This window comes from Coloeus monedula (genome assembly GCF_965178545.1).
Source record: "Coloeus monedula genome assembly, chromosome: 10".
In the NCBI taxonomy this organism is placed as follows: domain Eukaryota; kingdom Metazoa; phylum Chordata; class Aves; order Passeriformes; family Corvidae; genus Coloeus; species Coloeus monedula.
Window position 1 is genome coordinate 22,544,175 of NC_138790.1, and position 26,422 is coordinate 22,570,596.

The following is a 26,422-nucleotide window of genomic DNA, read 5'->3' on the forward strand; positions in this document are numbered from 1 at the left end:
GGTTCCCACAGGATGGTAATGCAGGTCCTGGTAGAAGTCTGTGTTCTGCCTGTCTGGAATCCTACTCCATATTTCTAAACAAGGTACTGATTGTCTCTGGAGGTAAAGTGCATAAGTAAGGTTTATAACCTGTGATATCATTGGAATCATTACTAAGCATAGAGAGTGAACATGAGTTTTAAACACTGAGCTTTGATATTATCCCTGTTGTGACAGCTCTGGCCTGATGCTGTGTCATGTACCTAAAGAGATTAAGAGTCCCTCCAGTCCTGCATTTGGGAGCAGCTGAAGTCCATGGAATTTCCGTGTTGCAGAGATCTTCCCCCTTCTATTGCTCCACCCTCCAATTTGCTTATGTCTTCTGGCAGACATTTAATTCCTTTATCTTGTCCCAGCTATAATCTTTCCAATGACTTCAGGAGAAAGACCTCCTTTTGGAAAGATAGCAAATTGATTTTCAGACAGGCTAAGGCATTTAAAATTTTCAGTTCCTTCACCTCTTCAGGTATCTAGACACAGTCATTAAAAAGATATATTATGTCAATTAAATAGTAATCTTTGGGATTTTGTTTTTAGGGAAGAAATCTCCTAAGAAAATTCTGTGGAGCTGCATTACTGTTGATAGATGAACACAGAATATTCTGCTCGTTAATGTCCCATTATACCTCACAGTATGGTGGAAATTTTGGCAAAGACATCTATGTTGTTTCCTGTGCTAGAAAGATTTCTTATGGGTTTATTTCTTAGCAGAAACATTAGTCTGCTTCTTCATTTCCTTTGTATGCACAGTGCAGGGGAAAGCAATTTAAATTAATGAAATCTGAAAGGGAGTCTTTTGCATAAACTACTACTTCTGTAAATGTAACCTTCAAGAAGAAAACTGCATCAGTGAAAAAATCCTTGGGGGAAAAGCATTGCATTATATAGAAAGGAAAGTGTATTCTGAGCCCTAAAATGAGGATGTCTATGAATACTCTTACACTTACCATAGCCCAAGGGTGCATAATTGTTCATTATCAAATGAACAGCAAATGTTCATGGAGTTAAAGACATTAACAATATCACATCCATTTTTATATTGCCCTTTGCTCACTTTATGACATATTGATTCTGTGCAAATGCAGCTCTTATTTTCCAGTGTACACAAAAAAAAAAAAGAAAAGAAAAGAAAAAAAAAAAGGTGCAAAAAAACCTGCAGCAGTCCCTCCAGTCAGGATTCCATCATTATGATTCAACACAGAGGTCAGTGTTTCCACATTCTTGCTTTTTTTTCTCCCTGCATGAATGCTGAGATGCCAGCGTTAATGAGGAACCCAGGCTCGGGTGTGCACCAGTGGAATGTCCCTTCTCCCTGTGGTAGGGAAAAGTGGCACTTGTTTGTAATGGAGAACTTAGATTGTGCAAAATGGAGGTATCAATAAAATAAAAATTAAAACAAAGGAACAGATACATTTTTTTCATAGTGCGTATCCCTTTAGGAATAGCATCGAAGCGTTTTTCACTCAGATCTAGTATCCTGACGCTGAGTAACCTGGCGGAGGACGCAGGTACAATGTGTAATGTGGTATTCCTCACGCAAACACGCGAAAGAGAAGGCCAGCAGCAGAGCTGGTGCGGGATCTTCTCCAGGCTGTCCAGACAGTCTGAGTGCTCTCGTGTCAGGGGGATTCTCCAAACCTGGGGGAAGTTCGTGCAGGAGATTTCGAGCCAGATGCAGCACAGCCAGCTCCTGGCAGCGCTGCCGTGCAAGAAAACGGAGCCCACCCCCTCCTGCCTAGGAGGGCAGTGGTGAAATCACCAGAGGGATTTATTTGCTGGAAAGGGCCAGCACAGGAATCTTTGAAGGAGCAGCTGATCCGTGTAACCATGGACAGTTTTGCAAAGGCTCCTCGGAGACCGCGGGCAGACAAATCCGTGCTCTGGGGGCGCGGAAAGGAGCCTGCCCTGCCCTGCCCTGCCCTGCCCTGCCCTGCCCCGCCTGCAGGGTCTGGGCAGCACCGGGGGCTCAGCCCCGAGCAGGGACACCGGGGGGCTCCTGGCAGCTCCTGCTGCGGGCCCGGGACACCCTCGTTGGGAACGGGCTCCGTTACCGAGCCCACCGCGGGCTGGGCTGGGGACAGGGGACAGGTGGTCATCGCTCAGGTAAGGCCTGTGGGGCTGGGGGGCTCAGCTGCCACAGCGATCACTTCCCTGTTAGCTCAGATCCTTTTGTCTCTGAGTGTATTACAGAATATCCTGAGCTGGAAGGGACTCACGAGGACCACCAAGTTCAACTCTGAAGTGAACGGCCCACCTCGGTATTATTAGCACCGTCCTCAACCAACTACAGCACATCAGAAACACGCCCACCCTTTTCCTCATGCTTTTCCTGTATCTATTACTCCAAACCGGGAGCTGTAACTCTTTCCATACCAAGCCCATTTATATTGTTATGCAGATCCCTCCTGGTGCTGTTGCTAGGCTACCACAACGATGCAGTAACACACTTGGTTTTGTTTTCCTGCAGGTCATGTCGGTTCTTCAAGATCTTCACCTGCACTATGTGCAGGCCTGTCAAAATTTGAGCCAGCCTGAAAACCCCTTCATTGCTCGCGTGCTTCAAGAAGCTAATAAAAATGATGACATGTAAGGAGATAACAAACGCTGTGTTTCAGATGCTTTTGAAAGCCTTAAACGGGGTAGTGGGATGAGGAATTGAAAAATGAGAAAGTTCATGCAGTTTCAGGCTTAAACACAAATCAAATTTAACGTTTACTGCTGAAGTTCTGGTTTGACTCATCTTGACATCATCTTGGCAGAAGTTTGTAGCTATATATCCTTTCTGGGCAGCTTTACAAGCAGTGAAATAAAAAAGAAAAAAGTGAAAAATGTACAGGATGGTGCCTTTCTGTCCCTTAAAGAAGCCAAACCCAGTGTCTAGTCATCCTAACTCCCTTCTTTGTTCCTCACTCCTGTTTAAAAAGCCTCAGCTGCATCCAGTTGCCTTCCAGATGGTCATGCTTCCCTGAGCTGTCTCTGGATCCTGCCAAGCTATTAACCACACAAATTCTCTCTCATTAAGGGGCTAGGTACTGCTTCCTCTGGAAGGTACTGGATGGTGCTGGGGTCAAAGTTAATTGTCCTTTGGGGGAAAAAACGTGAGAAAATGAAATTGTTTGTGTTAGGTTTTGATCCCGAGGGCAGGATAAAGTAAATAAAGGAAAGGGTGCAAGTAAAAGGAAGATGATGAGGTAACCTCTGAGATAATCTTTATTTCCATCTGCCATCCCCTCATCTTGGTTATTTCTGCTTTCTGTGCAAGTGTGGCCTTGCAGCTGAGCAGTGCTTTCAGAAAGGGCAGTGCTGAGCTACAGCTTCAATCTCCTTCTCTGTCACGGTGTTACCAAAACCAGTGGCAAGTGCACTAGTGCAGGCAGCCGCGGGCACACCTCTTACCTGGAGAGAGAATTTATTTCTCTCTATCATTTTACTTCTCCCATGTGCTTACATTTTTATGTTACTGCAGAAGTTCAAAAGGAATCACATTAAAATTAGCTGGAAATAATCATCTGGTGCCTGTGCCGAGAGTTACAGATGATGATCTTGGAGTTCTTGTCTCTGTCTTAGGCCAAGCTGCCTTTGTCACAGGTAAGGTTTTTCCCTGTGTGTTTGCCATTGCTGTGTTAATATAAGAAAACATGATCAGTCTTGATTTCAGCCTTAGTTCATCTTTATTTCTTTTTGTTCAGAGATCAGTTCAATGTAGATATGCATCTGTCACATTCCTTACTCTTCATTTTTTTCAGGTTTGGATCTTGCCTATAATGTACTGACTGATGCTGGAGCAAAGACCATGGCAACATTCCTCCAGGTGCCAAGAGATATTCATCTTTCAGCAACTTGGAATTCATTTGTCTGTAGTAATATTTATATGTGGTGTACTGGGGACAAGAATGAGCTGGCTTGGCAAAATTCCAATAATTTTGATTGTCACATCCCAATCCATCCTACTAGAACCTCAGATTGTATTCTCTGTGGAGATTTTTAATTTCTGGTTGAAGACCTTTGGATATTTGGCTGGGGTGTCCTGAGAAAAGAATGATGTAATAAACTATGAGGCTTTTAGGCTCACAGTTCAATTCAACAAAGGGGGTGATGGTTGTGTCAAGCGTGCCAGGGCCTTTGTTTCAGCTATTTTATAATCTCTGTTAACCTTTTTATAGGCTTAAACATAGGGAACAATAATGCAGCCTTTTTGTCACTGTAAGCACTGGGGTACAGGTGGAAAATAGTGAGTTGTCACCCTGTGCCTGTGTTCCTAGAGTGTGAGGGGCACTGTTACGTTCACAAAATGCCTGAATTTGTGTATCTGAGCTTGACCATCTGCCTTGTTTGGTCATGCTGAGCACAGGATTCCTGGGTGGTTTCTGAGGCCCTGTGAGGGCCCTCCCCACAACAGGCTTTGTGCCTTGCCCTCATGACCTGACATAATTTGGCATTCTTTAATCACTTCTCCAAGTCATGAGCTGCCTGAAATGCTGCAAAGGGCAGAGTTTTGGATCTCGTTTTTGGAAAATAAGCTGTGCTTTAGAAAAAACTCTCATTGCTTTCTGCTTTGTTTGTTCCCAAGGAAAAGTCCACTCTGAGGTACCTGAACCTGATGTTCAATGACATTGGTGCAAGTGGAGCAGAGCTGATAGCAGGAGCACTCCATGTGAGTATTTGCCTGGGAGATTTAGACAATGGCATCTCCTTTGATCTTTCTGCTTTTGATGACCAGTACTGGCTGTCCTGCCAACATCAGAGCTGGCTGAAAGGGGCCTCTGTCTTTGCTCCATTCAGCATGTTGCTGTGTCACAGGGATTGCCTGTTTTCCCAAGGCACACTTCAGAAATCAGATTTCACACAAGAGAAAGTTGCACTGTGCTGCCATTAACACTTAACTATCTATAAAAACACGTAATTGTCTATAAAAAGCACAACTATTGCAGCTGGGTTTTTCTGTGTGAAAAATGCTATGCTGTAGGATATATGATGACATCATTTTTTCCTTTTTTTTTTTTCCCCAAAAAATTAGATTAAATTTGCTTGTACTTTGACATCAATATTTGTCTTGATTCAAGATGTCTGAGACATGTTTTCAAAACTTTGCCTTACGGCAGCACCACAAAACCAAGTTTGTTATTTTTAATGTGGTTTCCCAAGGAAATGAAGCTTGTGTGTAAGATTTGTTGTGTTTGTGAAGGGAGACTCACATGAGCTCTTTCTTCCTCCTTCACATCTTTGAACCCTGAACTGATTTCAACTGAAATTGACAGGCCCCCAAAACACTAAGGCTGCGCAGTAGATGTACAGGGCTGGGCTCATACAAGGCTTACCAGATTTAAATCAGTATTGATGCTATTTGCATCTCAGATGCCAATTTAGGCAGAAATATTTGCCTGGATTATTTTCATGAGTGTGATGAAATTAATGAATTTGGAAGAATCAAAAGTTTTCAAATACTGGAGTTTTGCTTGCAGACTCTCCTGTGTTTGATGCCACTGAGGGGAACCTGAGCCAAGAGCTGAGCTAGTATTACCACTTAGATACAATTCTTCTGGAAGTTTGTTTTGTCTCTGTGTGACAACCAGCAGAATTCACATAAAAAAAAAAAAAAAAAGAAAAAAAGATAGTGTTGTTTTTCAGGCCATCTTAAAGGAATTTTTTTCTTTTTTTAATTTTGTCTAGAGGAATGAAAGTCTTGTGCACCTGAGAATGACTGGAAACAAAATAGGAAACCAAGGTGGAATGTTCTTTGCTTCAATGCTAAAAATTAACTCAAGCTTAGAGAAGTTGGATCTTGGAGACTGTGATGTGGTGAGTAACCCAGTAAAATTATCAGCAATAAGACATAAGTCTTTCAAGGGTATTACAAGGGTCTTGCAGTGCTTAATTAGGGGGAAATGCCATCTGTTGTCATTGATTTTGTGACAGCCAGAGGTAACACTATATATAATTTTGCAACATGTGCTTGGAAAGACACATTGCATAAAGCACCTGTGAAGTCAGAACTGGGGATATTTTAGAGCCACTGTGTCTCTCCAGGAATTCGAGTGCTTGGCTTGCACATTTTCTGAGTTGTTTTTCTGCTGTTCCTTTCTGTTAAGCTTTTTCTGCTGTTCCTTTCTGTTAAGCTAAGTCCTGTATAATTCATGTTGAAGAATGGACTTCTCATTCCCCAGAGAATCTTTTCCTTCTAAAGTGTGCAGTGCCTGTAACACCTGAAGGTCACCCATGCCATTGCTCTGCTGTGCCTCTCAGAGCTTGACCCACGAAGGGCATAAGCACAGCAGTGCTGAATTGAGTAGAAAAGCACCCATTTACTCTTGGACAATGTGATTCCTCCTAGAGCTGGGCACTGAAACTTCTTACACAGAGCACAGGGAGACTTGGGAAGCTGTGCATCACTTTTAGAAGGCTACATTTGCCTCCTGGAAATTCGGAATTTGCTTCTAAGCCAGAAGGGGAACACCCCTCAGAAAATGTGATGGTGTTAGGAATACATGAACAAGGAAAGTGTAGGCAGTGTAGGATTTATTCAAAAGCTTAGCATGTGTGTGCTTGGTAGGGAGTTGATAGAGAGTTGGTTTAAAATGAAATGGCTTTGGGTACAGACCAGCCTAATTGAAAAGTAGCACAAATATAAAACAGAGGGCAAATTAAGAGGAATTTTTTTAAAAAAAGTCTAGATTTGCCTGATTCATACTAAATATGAATTCACCTAGTGGATAAATGTTAGGGGAACTCACATAAGCTGATTTTGCCTCATAAACCAGGGAAATCAAAATACAGGATCAAATGAATGTACAAGTATTTTTGAGATCCATTATTCTTGCTTTTTATTTTCTGAGTTGCCATGTCATTTGTACTACTTAGTCTAATTTCACTCTGCTATTCCACAGGCAGTTGGCATTGGTATTATCAGAAAATCTGTTACATGTCTGTAAGCAGTTGCCTACTGTACTCTCATCCCCCAGAGTACATGAAGGCAGAAATAATAGTAATGGTAATTTGGTGGCTTAATTTATACACTGAACAGGTTTCTCTAAATAGTTTATTTCTTTTTTGTTCCCAGGGCCTGCAGTGTCTGATAGCAATAGCCATAGCCCTGACTCAGAACAAATCTCTCAAAGCAATAAACCTAAATCGTCCTTTGCTGTCCAACCAACAGGTATGTGAGTGACTGTGCAGTCAGCTCAGAGAGAGGGGCATAAGTCAAGTCAGTACTGATGTATTTATGGACATCTGAACTACACAACTCTCCAGATTTCCTTACAAACTGGAGAAAATGATTTGCAGGAATATTATTTTTCTCTTTCCAAGTTTTGTGCAGTCACTGACTGCCCCTGTTTAACTAGAAGGTTACATTTTTAAAAATTTCTTTGTTGGTACATTCATTAAATAATGGGCTAGTGAAGAGGGATTGGTATTGGAGAATCAAGTATTCCTTCTGTTGTTACAACATGGAGTCTCCTGCATTGTTCAGCAAACTGAGGGAGCAATACTGTGTAGCAGGAAATGAGAGGGAGCACAAAGGATGCTGTTTGCCTGAGCCTACAGAAGAAAGACCCTGCAGCAGTACCCCACATTCTCTGGGCTGGGTGGTTTTGCTGTCTCACCCTGTGCATGGCTGGTGCTGCTCAGGTCTTGGCTGCAGAGCTGGGTGGAGGTGGATTCACCTGCCTGGCAGTAGTTCTCAGGTGTCTGGGACAGGATCAGTGTTTTCCTGATGGCAGGAATGAAATTAAACTGTCATGAAGGCCAGATCCTCCTCAATTCCCAAAGGTAAATTTAACAGTTTGTACAGATTTTAGTTGTTTCTCTTTCAAGGCAGGGCTTGATCTGCCTAACCCCAGCCTTGGAAGTCAGTTTAAACTACTGCTATTGATAATGCAGTAAGGACCTGGTCTGGACCTGCCAGAGACTCTATTTGTCATTGTTTCCACCTTCAGCTCTATCATCTTCTGAGGCTTCTGGGTTTTTTCTTTATTTTTGGCTCACAGTATTCACTCAGTTGTTTTCTTAACTAAACATGACAACTTCAAACAAACTTCTTTTCCCTTAGAGTGGTTGGACGTATTTTTTCCTATAGCAGTCCTGCTTCTTTTGCATAGAATTAACAGAATCGTTAAGGTTGAAAAAGATCTCCAAGATCAAGTAAAAACTTTCACCAATTCGTTCTCGTATGAAAGAATTAGCATCATGACAAAATACTTTCAAATGTTAGCAAAGACTGACTCAAACATTCAGTTTTTTAAGAGCAGTAATGGGGAGGGAAACTGATTAGACATAATTAAACATTGACGCTTCACGGATATTTGCAGGGATGTAGGTAATACTGTAAATCTGCAAATATCTCTGTAGTATTTTTCTTTTTTTTTTTTCATTTTTAGCTTTATCATAAGATGTTGTTTTGTGATTATTTTTCTACACTATACAAAATAGAACACTACTGATGACTAGATCTTGCAGTTAGTTGTGTATCTGCCTTCTACTGAAGCAAGACTGTATCTTATCCTAAAGACCAGATTAGTAAAACGGAGTGTATGTTTTTAGGAAGAGACCACAGTTCATATAGCTCGGATGTTGAGGAGTAACTCTTCTCTTCTGGAACTACACTTGGGCAAGCATGAAATGAAAAACTTTGGTGTGGAGCGACTGTGTGAGGCCCTGTATGAAAACTCCAGCCTGAGATACCTTGACCTTAGCTGGTGAGAGTGATTAAACGTGACACAGCCCTGACTAACATTAGTAACTCATTTTCTTGGCAACTTTAAAAAACCCCAAAAATTACAAATATGCATCTCTCTTTCAGTAATAACATAACCTGTGATGGTGTAAAATTTTTGGGAGAGCTACTAAAAAGGAACCAAACCCTGGAGATCCTGGATCTTAATGCAAACCGAATAGAAGATGTTGGAGCCATTTACCTGAGTGAGGCCTTGCTTACATGGAACAGGACTCTGCAGGCGTAAGTATTTGCACAGATTCCCCAGAGACTGCAGGTAAGAAACCTGGACTTTGCAGTGGCTGAAATGGCATCAAAGCTCTGAGCCTTGATGTTGATCAAAACAGGAAAGTCAGGAAGTTTCAAATGTTTTGGCCAATTTTTCCTTCTTGGGGAAAAAAAACCCATGAGTGAGAGATTGGGTGGGATTTCTTTACTAAGCATAGGTGTCTGCTGCCATGTGAGATGCCCCAAGACCTGTGAGACACCCTGGGGTTCTGGAGGTGAGTGCCAGGTCTGCTCAGAGCCCTCCCAGCTTTCACAGTCACCCTAAGAGGGTGAGGGGAAAGGAAATTGATCTGTTAGTTCTTTCCGTGTCTCTGAAGTGCAGGTCCCTGTGGCGCACAAACGAAAACAAGAGCTGTAGGTCTTCAGAATTTTGAGATAATCAGATTCCACGCTGGGATAAGGCACTATATTTGTTGGTTCTGATCTTCAACACTTAAGAAAATCCTCTGTTTAAGTTCGCTTCAGGTGAACCCAGAAGAGCTGTAATCTCTTCATCAGGGTGTCTTTTGCAGCCGCGGTAAACCCCCGCCGGCAGGATGTAAAAGCCGATCAAAGGTGTTACCTGAAGCCATTAGTTTTAAGTAGCAGACTGAGGAGGTGGCGGCTGCGAGGTGCCTCTGAAAAAGCCTTGCAGGTTCATATTTTATATTCACTAATATAAAAATAACTGCCATTCCACAAAGATCAAAGCTTAATCTGGATAAACGCCAAGGTTTGGGCTTCAAAGCAGACTAGAGATGAGACCTGGCCACCATGCAGCAAAGTCACTGACACTGAAGAGCTCAGTAGTGAACAACCTGGCTGCATGAGTCATGGAAATGCCTTGAGAAACAGAATAGGCCAACTGCCTTTGGCCACCTGATATTAGAGTAGGACTGGCCTTGATACAAATAAATGTTATTAATAAAAATATTATTACTATTATATATAATTATTAATATATAATACATATAATTATATATAATATTATTGTATATTATAATAAAATATTATTAACATTATATATGTAATAATAAGACTAAATAATAGTTAAATTCTTATTTTTAACTAAGAGATGGGAGTTCCATGGTTTGGCACACATTTTCCCTGTTTTCTAGGTTGTCCATAGTAAGCAACAATATAACTGGCAAAGGACTTGTAGCTCTTGCACACACAATGCAATTCAACACGCAACTTTCCCATATTTACATCTGGGGGAACAAATTTGATAGAAGCACCTGTGTGGTAAGTGTTTGGTTCTGAACTCGCCTGAGAAGGTTGGGGTTTGCTTGTTCTAATTTGTCTTTCCACTGTTGGGAAGACTACAGCAATAAGAAGACACCTGATTTATCTGGTCTTTTTTTATTGTGGTTAAAATATGATGGAGTTGGAATGAGACTCCCTGGAGCTCTGCACCCTGAAGGGACTGAGTGCCACGTGGTATCCTGCAGAGCCTTCACCGCAGTCCAAAGCAGTACCACGTGTCATATTCCTGGTTTTATTTGTTCCAGGAATTCTCGGAGCTGATCGAGACGGGCCGCCTGCAGCTGGGCTGCACCGACGTGGCTCCCTACAAGGTGGACGGGAAGGTTTTCCTGGCAGAGCTGTCCCACGGGCTGGCCAAGCACCGCTACTGGGCCCCGCACGGCTCCGCCGTGGCCCCCGGCGCCGCCAACGCCAGCCTGGACATTGTCGCTGTCTCGGAGTATTTGTGAGTGAGGCTGCACCCCAGGGCACTCCTGTGCCTGAGCTTTCCTACTGTTTCTAGTAAAATAGGTTATATCAGTATCAGACTTGCTGCACGTTGTTTCTTTGGGGTTTGAGCCTAGAGGAATCGAAACCAGCTTGAAATGGCAACAGAGAGAAAATACTGAAAAAAATGACCTTGAAATTCATTACTAAATAATGCCCCATCTATTAAGAGTCTGTAACTATGAAAAGATTCACACCCAGGCAGAGCACACTGACAAAAGCAACACCCAGGACTGCTGCTGGGCAGCAGTTCAGGTATCCTGCAGTCAGATTCCCGCTGAAGTTGAGAGCTCTGGGTAAATCCATTTGTTAGCACTGCTCTCCATGTACTCTCTCCTTTTCCTTAATAATTGCATCCTTTTGATCTTCTTCCAGTAGTGACTTTTTTAAAACCAACATAAGTGAACTTAAGCATTAAGCCACAGCCATGCTAGAACTTAAAGCTGGTGACCCCAGTTTGCTGGGATATACATGGAATTTTGATTAAATTGTAGCACATGTTTCTTGTAGTACAAATGGAAACCACTACCAAACTTGCTGCCATCATTTCTTCTCATCTCATGAAAACTGCCTAAAAACATTTCTATAATGATAGCTCTCTGGCAATTCCTACACACGAGTAAGGCAACATATGCATGTAATGGTAGTTAAACATTGTTTAATGGTTTGGATACAGACTTTGTGTAAGTTTGGGAATCACTCTGCTTGTTTCCTTTTTCCATTCACTCTGCTCATCCCTGCAGAAGTGACTTAATTTATGCTCCTAAACAGAAAAAGTCACCAAACTAGACAGCAGAGGTTTGCTCCAAGCCTTTCATTAATGCAATCCTCTGCCCCTCTAAATGTGCCTGTTAAATATTAGCATGAAGTGCCAGAATGATCTGTGACTGTATGTACCAGATCAAAGCATGAGGGGAAAAAGGTAAGAATGTTTTTCAGTAAAAATAGCTGGGAAGCAGCAATGTAACTGCTGCTATTCTGACTCTGTACTATCACTGTGGTAGTGTAGGAACAGGAAGACATTTGGAAACTCTTCTGCAGCTGAAATGACCAGGGCAGTTCCAAGAGCTGGTGGAGGTTTGTTGTTGTTTGGTTGTCGTTGTTTTTCTGTCATTGTCCCCACCCCCAAACACAACTTATTCAGGCTCTGGTGCTCCAAGAGCCCCTGGTATCCTGAGAGGACTTAGAGCTAAGCCCAGGGCAGGTATGTTTGTTCTGCACACCTGCACAGGGCCCTCCCAGCCTGCAGTCACTGTGTTGAGCACAAAGTCCATACATCACCCTGTGAACACCCAGCTCTAGAGAGGAGCTTATATTTTAACTCTTGCTCAACAGGAAGGATGGAGCAATGAAAATGAAAGTTGGGGATACACTGAATGTGGTGGTTTGAGAAGAATCTGCACCCTATGAACATTCCTAAATTTTGAAATAATTAGGTAAGCCTGTGTTGGTGCTTTTCTGAGTGCTGCTGCTCTGGATCACTGCAGGCTACACTCTGATAGTCTCAGTACTGACACACTGGTGACAGAATTTCTTGCCAGAAAAACCACTGCAAGATTCAGACAGGTATTTTTTCAGTGTATCTTTCTTTCCCTTGTCAGGTATATGAAGTTCAGGCTAATTCAATGCTCAAATTAAGTCTTAATTTACTTGTAGGAATGACATTTGTTAATCTGAGGTGGTCACAGGTACCCAACTTTACCAACAGCAGTATTTTGTTTTTAGTGATGTGGTAAGATGGCAGCACTATCATATAGATCAAGGATAAATGGCATCTACTTTAAAGAGTGCTGGTGTATGTGTTTGAAGTACTTGCACTCTACCTGAACCCCTGTTTAACAGCTACTTGTTCAGCCCATAAAGCACTCTCCATTATTGACAATATCCATAGAAACAGTTCATGTGTTACAGTTTTCTCTGATACTCCTTTTTAAGAAAGGATTGCAGAGCAATTCCTACCAAATTCTGTATAAACAGCTTCCTGAAAACTAAGACAATTATTTGTGCAAAACCCTGTATTGCTTAAAGAGGCCTGTGCCAGACTTTTACTGCTTCCTTTTTCTGACCTTGAAATTCTTAGAAGATGCATCTTGTGTTCTTTGGAATGAGAGAATTTACATAGGCTAGAAATTTTTTGCCATGTCCTTCTGAGTTATTCTAGTAGCTAAAGCAAGCATAATCCTGCCCTGAAAACCATTTTTTTCAGCTTTTAGACCTCACTGTACCTTGCTGAAAGGCAGCATTTTTGCCCCAATTTTAGAGGAGAGGCAAATGACTGATCCAGCAGGGCAGGGGTGCAGCAGATCCCCCAAATCCTACCATGTCCTCGTGCCAGGGTGGTGACAGGGGTTGTGTCTGATTGGTTCCCTCCTGCTTTTGTTGCTACCCCTTGCAGTTATGAACAGGAGACACAAGGTGAGGGAAAATTATAAAACAAGTTTATTAAAGTCTAACATAAAACACTTCAGGCTAAATATGTACAACTCCCTCCCTTCCCAAGGGATTATAAAATTGAGAGTTGAGGTATATACAAATAACAGAGAAAAAATTGTATATACATGACAGATACTTTAAAAATAATTTAACCAAAAAAATCAGTTATTAGTCCTTATCTGAACTTAATTCTGCAAGGCTTATTGAGCCTCTCCAGGATCACAGCCTTGAAATCCTTCATGTGGAACTTGTCTGTACTTGAAAATTGTTTTGTAGCACATGATTTCAGAAAGGTTGTCATGCTTTGTGCCCACTTAGAGGCATGAATTTAGAAGTAAATGTGATACAAGGAGCTAATCTCACCTAACTACTTCCAAACAGTCAATTCAGAGATTTAGAGATGCAGATAAGCTATTCAGACAAAACTTGCACCAACCTCAGTGCAAAATTGACTGAAACAGCAGTGTGACAAATCACGTCATTTTCTCTGTATTACTCTTAATAGAATTATTGAAATTCCTTCTTTTCTTTTCTTTTGAAAGGACATGTATGCCTAAAAAGATTCCATGCTGTTCCATATTAATCCCTTACAGAAATTACCAGTACTGTTATAAACCTTGTACTTCAAAATGAATCCAGAATCCTTAAGCCTAGGACTTAGATGTGCAGCTGATTTCCATGCATCTATTGGCAAAAGGTACAGTCCAGACCTACAGCCTGAACACACCTACAAATATATATATTTATTTATTTAAAATCTATATTCTAGTAAATGAATACAGTTGGCAGAGATCATACCTCAGCAGCTGAGATATCTTCATGAAAGATGAGGATAAAAATCAAGATTCTCAGATGGGGACTCAAGAGTGCAGGTCACTAAATTATTGCTCCAAGACAAAACTACAAGCCTGTGTATTCTATTAAGAAAGGTTAAAATTGTTGTCTTGTAAAAAATAATGAATATCTTCTTGTCTATAAAGAAAACTAAATGACTAATAAAGCAACTGTTACTGTTATAAGTATCTAAACAAATCCTGTATAAATCTAAGCACTGTATTTTTTAAAAAAGTCTGAAATCTAAGAATACAGTAATAAGCTATAATTTTAGAAATATAAAAACAGTCCAAACAAACACTGCTATGGAATGCATTTTCTATGTAGGAATGTACTTATTGTTTAGGTTTCTTTCCAGAGCTAGTTCTCTCTCCTGGTCGTTTATCCTGGCTATGTTTACCTTGAGCTGCTTTTCCTCGGGTACCAGCAGCATATCATCAGTTTGTCTTCCAAAGCTGCTCAAATATGGAAGTTGTATGATGTTTTCTTTCTCAGTATTCATGACTAAACCTATGTCTATCCCAAGATTTCTGCTCTACTTTCAGAGAGAGACAGTAAAGAGGAAGCTTAGTACAAGCTACACACAGTCAAGATCCTGATTTTGTGGTTCTTCAGTCTTAAATGGCAAGGCTGAGGAATCCCTTGGGGGCTACACCAACAACAGAAGCTGAAAGAGACAAGAGGGGAGACAAAGGGAAATGCCAAAAAAAAAAAAATAGCAGAGAACTTAATCCTTTGTCTTTTGCCAGCTTTATGAACATCAGCTGTTCATAAGCATAGCGGGATAGACAAGCACAGAAATTAAAGGCCCAGCAATAATTAGCTCCAGTGGGGACAGTGTGAGAGATTCCTGCATTAGGGATGTTCCTGTTGAACATGGCTGTACTCCTGCTGTCCATGGTAGGCTTCATCAGCAAATCTACCATATATTAAAGCATAAAATGTGACCAAGCAACAGGTTAGAGATGTACCAAATACTAAAATGATCAACACACAGCAGCAAAAGGTCTATTACTTGACAAATACAAACATGTAAGAAGAGAAAAAAAAAAATTATAGTCACACTCAGGAGTCAAGGGACCATTTTCAGACTCTTTAAATGAAATCCTCCAGGAAATTTTTCACAAGTCTGTTTAATTAAGGTGCAGATTAATTATTACTCCATGTAGAACAGAATCAGTTAAGAGGTATCTTCTATGCTCTTCTATTTATCAGTGTCTGGACACAAGGCATCAGTGGAAATAAATGCTAGCACCAAGTAAATAACCAACAAAGGACAGCTTTAAATGCATTGTTGGTACAGTATCATGACTGTTTCATTATTGTTTGATGATTACATAAATAATGCTTACAACTGTTAATGGCACAAACTGGCACAATGGAGTAGAAAAGTACTTCTATTGTCATCTAGTCTTTTATGACCCTATCAAGACATTAAAATGTTGCTTTTTAAATATGTCTGTTGCTAGTAATAAAACCTATCTTTACATGGGCCTCGCTAGGTACCAGTTTTGTGCAGTTACTGTGGACAAGTGACATGAGAGGTAAAGCAATACACAAAAACTTCAGTTAGAACAAATCAGTTAAACTCTAACAAATCCTTGCCTGGAAGAACATCAATCTGCTCTGTTGTATTATTCTTTAATGCCCCCTCATGTAGTGTTCACTTATTATTTTCACAGTGAAGGGCAGGGTTTATTTCCTCTTTTGTACTTCCTCTCTAGCACAAGAAGCAGCACTACAGCAAAGAAAGGATTACAAAGCTCTGATTCATGCCTCACTAATTAACTCACTGCATCTTTCCGTCTCATCTACAGCATGCATGTCCCAGCTCCCCTTTTGTTGCTATTTGTGCCAAACCCAGGATGTTTCAGGGATGTGAAAAATAACTGTGGGACAAGATACAACAATGCTGGATTCACTTAAACAAACAAACAAAGGCAACTTGTTGGAAAGAAGACCCAGTAGTATCTATGCCATTAGGACCCTCCAACTTGCCACACTACAGACAAAAATTAATGCTCCTTTACTTTCCTTGTCAGGAAAATACACCCAAACCTTTCTTTCCCTCTGGTCAGGCTTCCCCTGAAGATGGCACTTCTGGCAGCCAGCAGCAAACCTATGCAAGCACCTCAGCAGAGCACTGACCACTCATCATGCACCATTCGAACACCTTGGAGTGCAGGCTTACTAATACATCCAAATTATGATTTCCCCCTACACCTCTGGGTTGATCTTCCTAAACTATCAAATATGGCTTAAAACATCTGTTCTCAAATGGCATTGTGACACATCAAATCAGCAGGAACATGGGAAGAGAACTCCAAAATACATTAACATATGTAACAGAGAATTCTTAAGGCAGGTGTTGCTGGAAAGGAATCATCTCCTGGAAATCAGTGTTAATCACAAACAGAAATTTGATTGTAGATTAGCACAATTCAGCACTGCACAATGGAAATGCCTTACAGGTGTCTTTACACAGAGGAAAACAAAGAACAAGTCCAATTCAGAGAGCATGACTGGTTGTTTGATTGTGTTCATCTTACCAAACATTTCCAAGTTCACTACCAAACTACCTGGATAGCTCTGCACTGCTCTGTCAGTACAACTGCTGCAGGAAAATAAACTGAGGTTCTGAATATCCAGTCACAGCAGATCTCAGTAATGTTTCTGATGAAGGGGACTGGCTCCCTGTCACAGGGAGCAGCATCTGATGGTCTTCAGTCCCAATGGGGAGAGGAAGAGCTAAAGACATCTCAGAGGGTTTCACATCTATGGACTCTGATAATGGACTTTTCTGACTCTGAATGGATTCTTGTTCATTGAAAGAATTATCAAGTGCAGTAGAATCAGGGGGAGTTTCAGGTCCTGTGGAAACAAAAAAAAAAAAAAAAAAACCAACAAAACCCCAGAAAGAAATGTTCAAAAGCTTGTGCACAAATTCTGCAAATTCCCTTTCCAAAGACTGTCAGAGCCAACACCTGGTGTGTCACAGGCTGCCTGGGCAGCTGGGATATTGGTGCTTCCATGTGCTGCAAAGCCAGACCAGCTGTAAGTACAATGTCAGCACTGGGAATCACATCTGCTGCTGCTTGTAGTGTGACAACTGGAAGGATGATGCATTCCAACCTGATCTCTACTTGGCATGGTACAGAAGATAACAAACCCTTAACATCACAGTGAACAAAGGATCTTTGGAATCATGAAAGTTTCCTTGAGATTTTCCACCCCAGAAAGTCTCAGAAGCAGAGCCACACCCAAGCATCTCCTTTAACTGAGATAGCAGTGTACGAAGTATCATCTGTCTGTAAACTTCTTTGGAAGACAACATTTGTTAACTTCATTCCAGCCAGCCAGATTTTACCCAGTCACTTGAAAAATTACTTTCTATTCAGAACTGAAATGCCTGTTAGCAGGTTCCTTGCTGCCTTCCTGCTGGAATGCAGCCGGCCACTGCTCTTGGATGGCTCTCTGATAAAGCCACATTGGGTATCTGACCCTTCCTCGACCAAAGCATGCTCCAAAGCCTACTACTTCAGTGCTGAGGGACTTGTGGCTGCCTGCTGTCTCTCCATGAGAGCTGGCCTGCCTTGGCAGCTCTCCCAGCTCACCCCTCCAGCTCTGCCAGGTGCTCTCCACACTCAGTGCTGCTCTGCCCTCACCACTGCCTTCCTGCTGCACTGGGGCCTTTCTAAATTCAAAGCTGTCTCTGCATGTGGCTCATTTTCTCACCCTCTCCCTCCTGATCCAGATGTACACAGACACCAATTATTCCCTTTTTCATATGACAGGAGCAAGGGATTTATGGTCAATACACAAGGATGGACAGAGGACAAGGAGTATGGAGCCAGTGTTGAACAAGGCTGGATACAGATGCTTTTGGCCCTAAAAACAACTACTATCCAAAATTCTTTTGTTTTCTAATTTCAGGCCTGGATGAGCAAGAAGATTTATTCAGCGTGGCAAGCAAAAGAGCTGATGTGGTTTCTTAACCTTTCTTTGCACAAGGAACTCACCTGTGTGAACTTTCGTTTTGTGCTTCTTAAGATTTTTTATATCTGTGTAAGAATTTCCACACATTTCACAGATAAATGGTCTTTCACCTGAAAAAAATTGGTTTGGCAGTGAGAACAATCTTGGTGTTGAAAAAAATACAGTTAGAGACATAGGATAACAGATTTCAATGTTCTATTTTGAAATACAACTTTGTAACTCTTATTTTGTCTGTCTCTCTATTCCGAATAAAATTATTTCCAGAATAATAGTTTAAAACAAAGCAACAAGACCCAAACATTTTAAGTAAAACCTCCATCATACATCAATACCTACGCTGTGGCACAGATACTACTCTGAAAAAGGCAATTAAACAAAATTAATGAATATTTTCTTTATATTATGTTAACCCAGAGATACATAAATTAAGAAACTGTTCTACTTTCAAGTACAGCCCAATACAGTGTATTTCAAAGGCAAAAGAGTAAAAGTAGATTATAATTTATAGTGCAGGAAGCAGCTTGTCTGAAAACTGACCTGTATGGGACCGAAAATGTTTATTGAGCTCTCCAGAGGAAATAAAACTCTTTTCACAAATGCCACAGATATATGGCTTCTCTCCTAAAGGAAACAAGAGCACGCTGTTATTTCAATATACAAACCAGAATACACACCAAGAACAACTAAAACGAAACCGAGATAACACCCACCGCGAGAAAGCGCTCCCTAAACAGGAATCAAAGACACAAAAACACGAGCAGGGAGCTGGACGACAACTCCCAACGCGGATTCCCGAGACGTTCCCCCTCTGCAGCCCCGCCAGCGCCCGCAGCGCTCCGTGCCCCGTACCTGTGTGCTTGCGGGAGTGCGTGATGAGCGAGCTGGACACGGCGAAGGCTTTGCCGCAGCTGTCGCACACGTAGGGCTTCTCGCCCGTGTGCCGCCGCACGTGGTAGGTCAGCGTGCTGGCCTGGGCGAAGCGCTGCCCGCAGCGGTCGCACACGTACGGCTTCTCCCCGCTGTGCTTCCTGCAACAACGCGCCCCAGTCACCCTCGGGCACGGGCAGCAGCAGCCACGGCTGAGGAACCGGACTCAGGGAGCGCTGGATTCCCAGAGCTCCTCCTGCTACTGCTCTGGGGTACAGCAAAGAGGTTACTGCTGAGTCTGGTGGGAAACTCGCGGCCTGGTCCCTCTGGGATCGGCACATCCGTGATTTCCAGGGCAGCTGAGCCGAACCACAGGCCCTGCACAGGTGACGTGCACCATGGGAACTCAGTGTGCTTTGCACTCTAGGGTACTGAAATATAAGATGATGATTCCTAGCATGGGAATAGCATTCCTGCTCCTGCCAAAAATGCCAAAAGCCCCACACAGACAGAAGTGAGAACGTCTCTCACTTCCCACCATGGAACTCTCTCCTCTCTGGTGCTACAAGCAGTTTAAAACAAGGACACCAGACCCAGCCTGTACCATACACCCAGCACAAGTCTTCTCCCTAATGAGCAAGTACATCCATGCAATTTTTCCATTAGGCATTGTGAGAGAAGTCCCATGGGAAAAGGAGTAGCAATGCCACAATCACGTGAATGTGTAACTCTTGCTCGCACCGTAGTAAACGTTTCTATTTAAATAAAGCCAAGGATAAGCATTTGCAGGGTCTCACTTGTGCCTACCTGGCATGGATCTTCAGGTTGCTCGAGGTTGCAAACTGCAGGTTGCAGACATCACATTTGTAAGGCTTCTCCTCTCCATGGTGCATCCGGCTGTGGAACACCAGCTGGCACTTCTGGGCAAAGCCTTTGTCGCACAGTTCACACTTGTATGGCTTCTCCCCTGGTGAAAGACAACACCCTTGTGCTCTCTATTTACATAAGAAAGCTTTGCAATCCATGACCTGACCAAAGATCAGGCGTCTGTTCTAATGCTTCTTACAAATAACATCTTGGAACATCCTGTAATCAGTCCACTGAAGAGGAACGTGACAGAACACAGACCATAACAGGACTATTTTTTAACACATTATGTTTGGGTAAAAAGCAAAAGTAATAATGTTTTTAATAGTGCCACCTTCTCCACATTATTTTAAGAATGCTGCTACTTCAGTTTCAGACTCGTTGCTAGCTATGTCTGTTCACCATTCTGAATATTTAAAATGAACAAATCATCTGCATTTTCTTGCTTGTCTAACAGCAACAGGTCTTCAACATACAGTCTAGTGCTCCCTAATTTCTCATCAGTGTCTGCTGCAGAATGTTACAAGTACTTCTCTGACTATCCATGTTCTCTTAGTGGTGAACTCTCTCCTGTAAGGGCTTGTGCAACTCTGCATTTCTATGAAGTATAAAAATGCCTTTCTCTGCCACTCTGTGGCAGTGCACAATCAAACCTCATGAATAAATAATGTGCATAAGAACTTCAAAAGTAAAAGTATTAGACATCTAGCATGCCATTTAGCAACCAACACCATGGAATTTCCTCCCCACTCTTGCAAAAATTCCCAGGACAATACCCTCAAAGGTACAAAGTACAGCTGACATTCCTCCCAGCACTGTCCCTGAATTCTGCAGTCAAGCTCCACCTCATGTGCAAATCTTTGGTTAGACCCTGGCTGACAGTATTTGAAACTCTCTCCCTAGGTCACAGGAAGAGCAAGGTGTTCTCCTGCAGCTGTTCCACATCTCCTACCTCTTCACAGCTTCCTGGGAAAAAGCTCCACTGTGACCTCTGCTCAGAGCTTTGCAACATACAGAATGTATGGAAAGACAAGCACAGGACTTCTCCCCTGCATCTTCCCAGGCTCCAGCAATTTGTTGCTCATCATCATTTTAAGTCAGACACGCTGGATTAAATTGTTTCAGTGTTCCTAAGTGATTTCTCTTGGATGCTTGATATGACCCAAGCTCCTGGTAATGTTACTGAATGCAGAGATCGTAACACCATCGCACTTTTCAGCTGCACATCTACTAAATAAAATCCCAAACGTTGTAGTAATTCAGCCAACCTTCCTACCTTTTTTTGAAGACCCTATAGGATAAGTTATAAGGCTGATTTTTTTCCCCACTCTTGTTCTCATATACTATGTTTTGAAGTTTAAAAAAAAGCAACAGGAATTCTAGTATCAAGTACAGCTTGCTTTTCATGCTCTACTGACAGTAGTTTTTGGCCACTCCACAGAGCTGAAGGACAGCCAGCTCTCCTGAGTCTTTCCAGAAACTGAGATGCTCAGACAAATCAAAATGCTCAGACTAATACAGTCCTCTCTAGCTATTGAAAGTACAAACTATGATTTTGTACTGAAAAATGCTGAAACGTTTCATGTTATCAGGATACTGGCACTACCCCTGCATGCACAGCGACAGCAGACAACATTTCAAGAGGAAGAAGTCAGAGTCTTTCCAGTTCTGCACTCCCAGGCTGTGTGTGACCCCAAGCCTCCACAGCCCACGAGACACTGAAGCCAGTGGCTTACCTGTGTGAGTTCTTACATGCGTTTTCAGCTGATTGCACTGGGTGAAGGCCTTCCCACAGAGCTGGCACACGTAGGGCTTCACCCCCTTGTGTATCCTCATGTGCCGACGGAGGCTGCTCGCTTCGGAGAACACCTTCCCACAGGTGTTGCACACTGGCTTGGCCTTGGAGAACTTCTGGTCCAGCTCCTCTCCCGAGCTCTCCAGCTGGTAAGTGCCCTTGTCAGTGGCTATGTTGGACATGCAGTGCTCCTTCAGGGCACAGCTCTGCTGAGGCTTTCCCCGTTTCTGTTTGACTGCCATGGTCTGGGCCAGGATATCCTGTGCCGCCAGTGTTTCGCTCTCCACCACTGCTGCCAGCTGCAGCTCAGAGTTATCACTGCCCTGGGCAGCCTGTTCTGTTATGTGGGTGGCCAGCTTATTGGCATCTAAAAACATCTCAAAGGATGTGTTCCCGGCCACTTCGTTCTCATATTGTAGGGATTTATTCTCCATGCTTTTGGGGGGGCTGAAATTCTTCTTTCGCTTTTTGGGTTGAGGTGATTTCTTTTCTAGAGCTGCCTTCTTTGCCTGTGGTTGAACCAGCTCTGCAGCAGCAGCAGCAGCAGCATCTTCCTTCTCCTCCCGATTATTGTAATCTCGGAGAGTCAGGAGGCAAGTCTGCTGATTCATTTCAACATTCCCAGTGATACTGGATGTCTCTGTGGAAGAGGGATTAGCAATGAAAGCAAAGTCCTCCATCTTGATCTTGCATTTAGTGACCACTTCTTCTACTTTGAGATAGTCAGCAGCCTGGTGAATCTCTTTAACATTCCAGCTGCAAAGAAACAGAACTTGGGTGAAACATTCTGGACAAAGCAAACATTTGCTCTGCACCGACTGTATCACACATGGACACAGAGCTACAGAAGAGTTATACTGCCAGAAAATGTAACTTTGAGAACATACAGCAACATTTAATTTCTCCGTGCTGTAGTGCCACAAGGCTCTAGAATGTCAATTATTTCTGAACTGAAGGTCCGTGTCTAGTGAGGTCTGCAGACCCTCAAACTGAGGATTTTATTTTAGTCACATGCCTCTTGTAGAATTTTAAGTTAAAAGTCAACTTGTAAGGTGATGAAGCCAGATGTGGGCTTGTTGGTCCAAACAGCTCAGAAATAACAGCATGAAGAGATAAAACACTGGAAAATAAAATACATAAAATACCATTTCATAAACATCTGGCCAAAGTCTCAGGTAATTCCCTAGCAGTGCATTCACCTCAGCACTTCTGCAGCAGGTATTAATCTTGTTTTATAAAACGATTTGTAAACAGTCTTAATTCTGTATTAGCTGCACACAGACATCACTAACACCAAGGAAGTCCTCATTTAAACCACTACACTCTATTTTTCAGTTCCTGCCACACAGGCAGGATGGTTTAGGAAAAAATGATATGGAAAAGGTGGCAACACATACCATGAGTGCATTTATGGATTTACAGCACTTTGAAGAGAAATTAATGGTAAACAAACTCATTCTAACAATCTATTACACAGTAAATGTAATTGAACAATAAACAACTTGCCACAGTTACTCTCCATATGAATGCAACTGTTTCAGTATCTTGTACCATGGGAGTGCTGGGTTCAAAGTACCCTCCTGGGGTACCCATGCACCCACTGCCTCTGAGGATAACACACCTTGCAGGCAGCTGCAGCAGCCCCAAAGGGACACAGGACAACATGACAGGTGTCACCTGTAGCCAAATAGTTCTCTCTGGGCAAGAACGGTACTTTCACCTTCCTCCTCCTGCAGAGATCCACCTGCTCAGAAAATCCAGAAACTCTCCTGCTGCAGTTCCAGATGGACATCAAGAACTCTGCACAATTCTGCTCTTTTGTAATTGGCAAAGCACCAATCACTAACTTCAGCTCTGCTGCTGATACAGTTTGTAGCTAATTAAAAAAAAAATACTCAGCATCTATGCACTTAAAATTATTGAGCATGAGTTTCCACACTTCAGTAGAAATGAAGAGTGTTTAAGCCTGCATTTGACATCGGACATTGAGAAAGAAGTAAAAATCCTGGACTTGGTACTTCTAAGTAGCCACACTTCCCTAATGAGAGATAAAATCTCTTTCACTGAGAAAAAAGCACTGCAAAGAAAAAAACACCCTCACTGTATGTGAAGCAGCACAACAGGCACAAAACCAATGCAGTAATGATGGGACACACTTTTCTGTGACTCCTTTTGGGCAATGTAATATAAAATTTTAAGTAATAGATCATGCAAATTTAAAAATCGTGCCTATCCTCATCCATCCCTCAGACTTTAGTCTCTACCACATTCACAGTTCCTGGGTGCTTTTGAAAAAAAGAACTACTGTAATTCACCCCCAGACACACACTTGTCCTTCCCTCTCCTGGTAATCATGCACGACGTTTAATCTCTCCCAACCCACACAGAAACAGCAGGAGACTGAAACTATCAATCAGTGAAATATCAGACAGCACATCTTTATTTTCGCACTCACATGTCCCGGGGTATCTTAAAGCGTACAGATGAACTTCAAGTTGTCAATATGTATCACATCCAGTGCTACTTGTTTCTCCACAGCTTATTATGAAAGATCCAGTTCTGCCTTACCACAAAGTTTATTTCCCTATTCCCTTTCCCCCTTTAATAGTGCGTTACCTGTCAAGGTTTAAGTTTCCTGTATAAATAAATTCCAGGAGCTTTTGGAATCCATCAGCTTTCACTTGAGTCTGATCCAACACAACGTTGTTGTCAGATGCATCTCTGTAAAAGGCCCCGAAGTACTCGCTGAAGGAGGCAAGCACATTCCTGTGTGCTTTGAACTGGAATTCCCCGATGACCACGGTACAGTCGCAGAGGAATCCGGCCTCTCGCTGCTTGTTCAGCCTCTCCAGCAGGTGCTCACAGTGATGGGAATACTGCATTTTGAGAACGCGCTGCAGCCGCTTTCTGATCTGCGAAAGCAAAAAAAAAAAAAAACCAAACCAAAACAAAAAATCAATTTACATGCAACGTTTTACTTTTTTTCTCTCCTTAACAGAGTTAATGATTACAGAGCAGTCGAAGTCCGACCCTGCCCGTGCTCACTCAGGACAGTCTGGCAGCGGTGCGAGGGACAGCGCGATGCTGGCTGCTGCTCGACCCGGGGCGCTGCGATGCAGCGGCGGAGCGCGGGGGCGCGGGCGGAGGCCGTGCGCTCCCGGGCCCCCGGGATTAGCCCGGCTAAGCCCGGGACCTGTCACACGGTGTCAAACCCGGGCTCAGGGAGCGGCCCGAGGCTCGGAACGCGCGTCTCGAACCGGGCAGCGCTCAGCCCGCGGGGCGGCCGCTCCTGGGCACCGGCACCGGGGGTCGGGCGCGGTCGCCACTCGGTGCGGGCGCGGCCTCCGGGCCCGGGGTTTGGGCCGCCTCGGCAGCGAACGGGGCGCGGAAGCCGCAGCCCCGCGGCGCCCCCGGCCCAGCCCTGACGCCGGACGGGACGGAGCCCGCAGCGCCCTCCCCGCCCCGCCGCTCCCGGCCCGGCCCCGCCGGGGCCCCGCCGCCCCTCGTCCCCCCGCGCCCCCCCGGCGCCGCCAGCCCGCCCCGGCCCGGCCCGAGCGCCGCGGCCCCCGCGCACCTGCGGAGGGGAGAGAGAGGCGAGCGCTGCGCTCAGGCCGCCATGTCCCGGTGACGCCGCCGCCGCTTCCGGGACGCGAGTTCCGGCCTCCGCGCCGGGGGCGGCTTGGGAAATTGGGGAATAAAACGGGTTTAATGTTCCTGCCGGACCACGGCTTTCATTAAAATAACTCGGGCAAGGGGGTTGAAAAACTGAGAATGGTGCCGCGGCCCGGCAGAAAGCGAAATAAAAAGCCAGCCTGGCTCGTGTTTCCGCCCGGTTTCGAACCGGGGACCTTTCGCGTGTTAGGCGAACGTGATAACCACTACACTACGGAAACACCGCTGCGGCGGCCTTCTCCAGCTACTTCCCTAATGCCCTCCTACCCCGTCTGTCCCCGCTGTCCGGCCCTGCCTGTCCCCGCTGTCCCTTCCGCGACCTCCGCGTCCCCTCCTGCCCCGCACCGCGCCCGCATCCCGCGCTCGGGCGGGACCTGCACCCCACGGACACCGCCGAACGCCCCCGGAGCCCGCATCCTCCCCCTGCCTCCTGTCCCCTTGCAGCGCCGGCAGGTCACCCCCGAGTGCGGGTCTCTCCAGGGGCGCCATGCGCTCCCCACGCGCACCAGGAATGACAGCGTCGGTGGGAACGAGAAACTTCAAGGAGAAAGGGAATGTTTGGCACTGCTGACAGGGCAGGGCAGGGATGAAGCAGCGCACAGGAGAGCTGGGAGCTGGACACGGAGCGTGTGACGCCCGTCAGCGTCTGCTCCGCAGGCCTCTCGCTACAGCCGGAGTTGGAGAATGGGGAAGTGACTAATCCTCCTGGATTTTCTAGCGCACTAGGAGCTAAAATAACATATCTTGGCAGGAGCCACAGAAGGGAATGTGGTTTTGCCACTCTTTGCAAAGGGAAACATGAGCCAAACTCCAACCAGTGGAAAGATACAACCTATAACATTTTCCAAGATGCTGAAGTTGTCTCGATTGTGACAGGTCAAATGCATTCCCAGTATTCTTTTCAAAACAAAACACATAATTGAAGTGTACACATTCCCAATGTCCTTTACCTGGGACATCCCCAAAATACCTTGACCAAAGATGCTGGTGAGATGCCAGAGATGCTGGTGTTGCCACAGAGACGTGGCAAAGTGCTTATCCAATACCACTGCATTTTGTTTGATTCCTGTACTTATCAATAAAAGCATGGGATTGTCATGTCCTGGGGAGATGGGAGGCTGTGGGAAGAAATGGCAGAGATCTCCCCTGAGCAGGCTGCTGTGCCAGCTCTGTGTGTCAGTCCAGGCTGT

General features: G+C 43.9%; 2 protein-coding genes across 2 annotated transcripts; one reads left to right on the forward strand and one right to left on the reverse strand.

Annotated features, from left to right (window-relative positions):
- Positions 1-2,509: 2,509 nt before the first annotated feature.
- Positions 2,510-10,731, forward strand: LRRC34 (leucine rich repeat containing 34; the record flags this gene model as incomplete). The annotated part of the gene is made up of 10 exons (XM_082287702.1): positions 2,510-2,625; positions 3,506-3,627; positions 3,786-3,850; positions 4,610-4,693; positions 5,710-5,838; positions 7,097-7,192; positions 8,578-8,732; positions 8,837-8,992; positions 10,135-10,261; positions 10,528-10,731. 10 exons carry the CDS (start codon positions 2,510-2,512, stop codon positions 10,729-10,731), a joined length of 1,254 nt encoding a protein of 417 aa, XP_082143828.1.
- Positions 10,732-13,194: 2,463 nt separating this feature from the next.
- Positions 13,195-25,183, reverse strand: MYNN (myoneurin). Its single transcript, XM_082288445.1, has 8 exons — positions 25,135-25,183; positions 24,177-24,472; positions 21,502-22,316; positions 19,706-19,865; positions 18,881-19,059; positions 18,569-18,652; positions 18,055-18,141; positions 13,195-16,906 (listed from the first exon to the last, which is right to left on the reverse strand). Exons 2-8 carry the CDS (start codon positions 24,440-24,442, stop codon positions 16,638-16,640), a joined length of 1,860 nt encoding a protein of 619 aa, XP_082144571.1. The 5' UTR covers positions 24,443-24,472; positions 25,135-25,183; the 3' UTR covers positions 13,195-16,637.
- Positions 25,184-26,422: the final 1,239 nt, after the last annotated feature.

What these genes read in the sequence shown, in the direction of transcription:
- MYNN (XM_082288445.1), bottom strand. Translation starts at nt 24,442, where the DNA reads ATGCAGTATTCCCATCACTGTGAGCACCTGCTGGAGAGGCTGAACAAG. An exon ending in AACCTGAAGATCCATGCCAG is followed by an intron (nt 19,060 to 19,705) that starts GTAGGCACAAGT and finishes GCGTTGTTGCAG; the next exon opens with GAAGCACAGCGGGGAGAAGC. An exon ending in GCACTCCCGCAAGCACACAG is followed by an intron (nt 18,653 to 18,880) that starts GTACGGGGCACG and finishes TGTTTCCTTTAG; the next exon opens with GAGAGAAGCCATATATCTGT.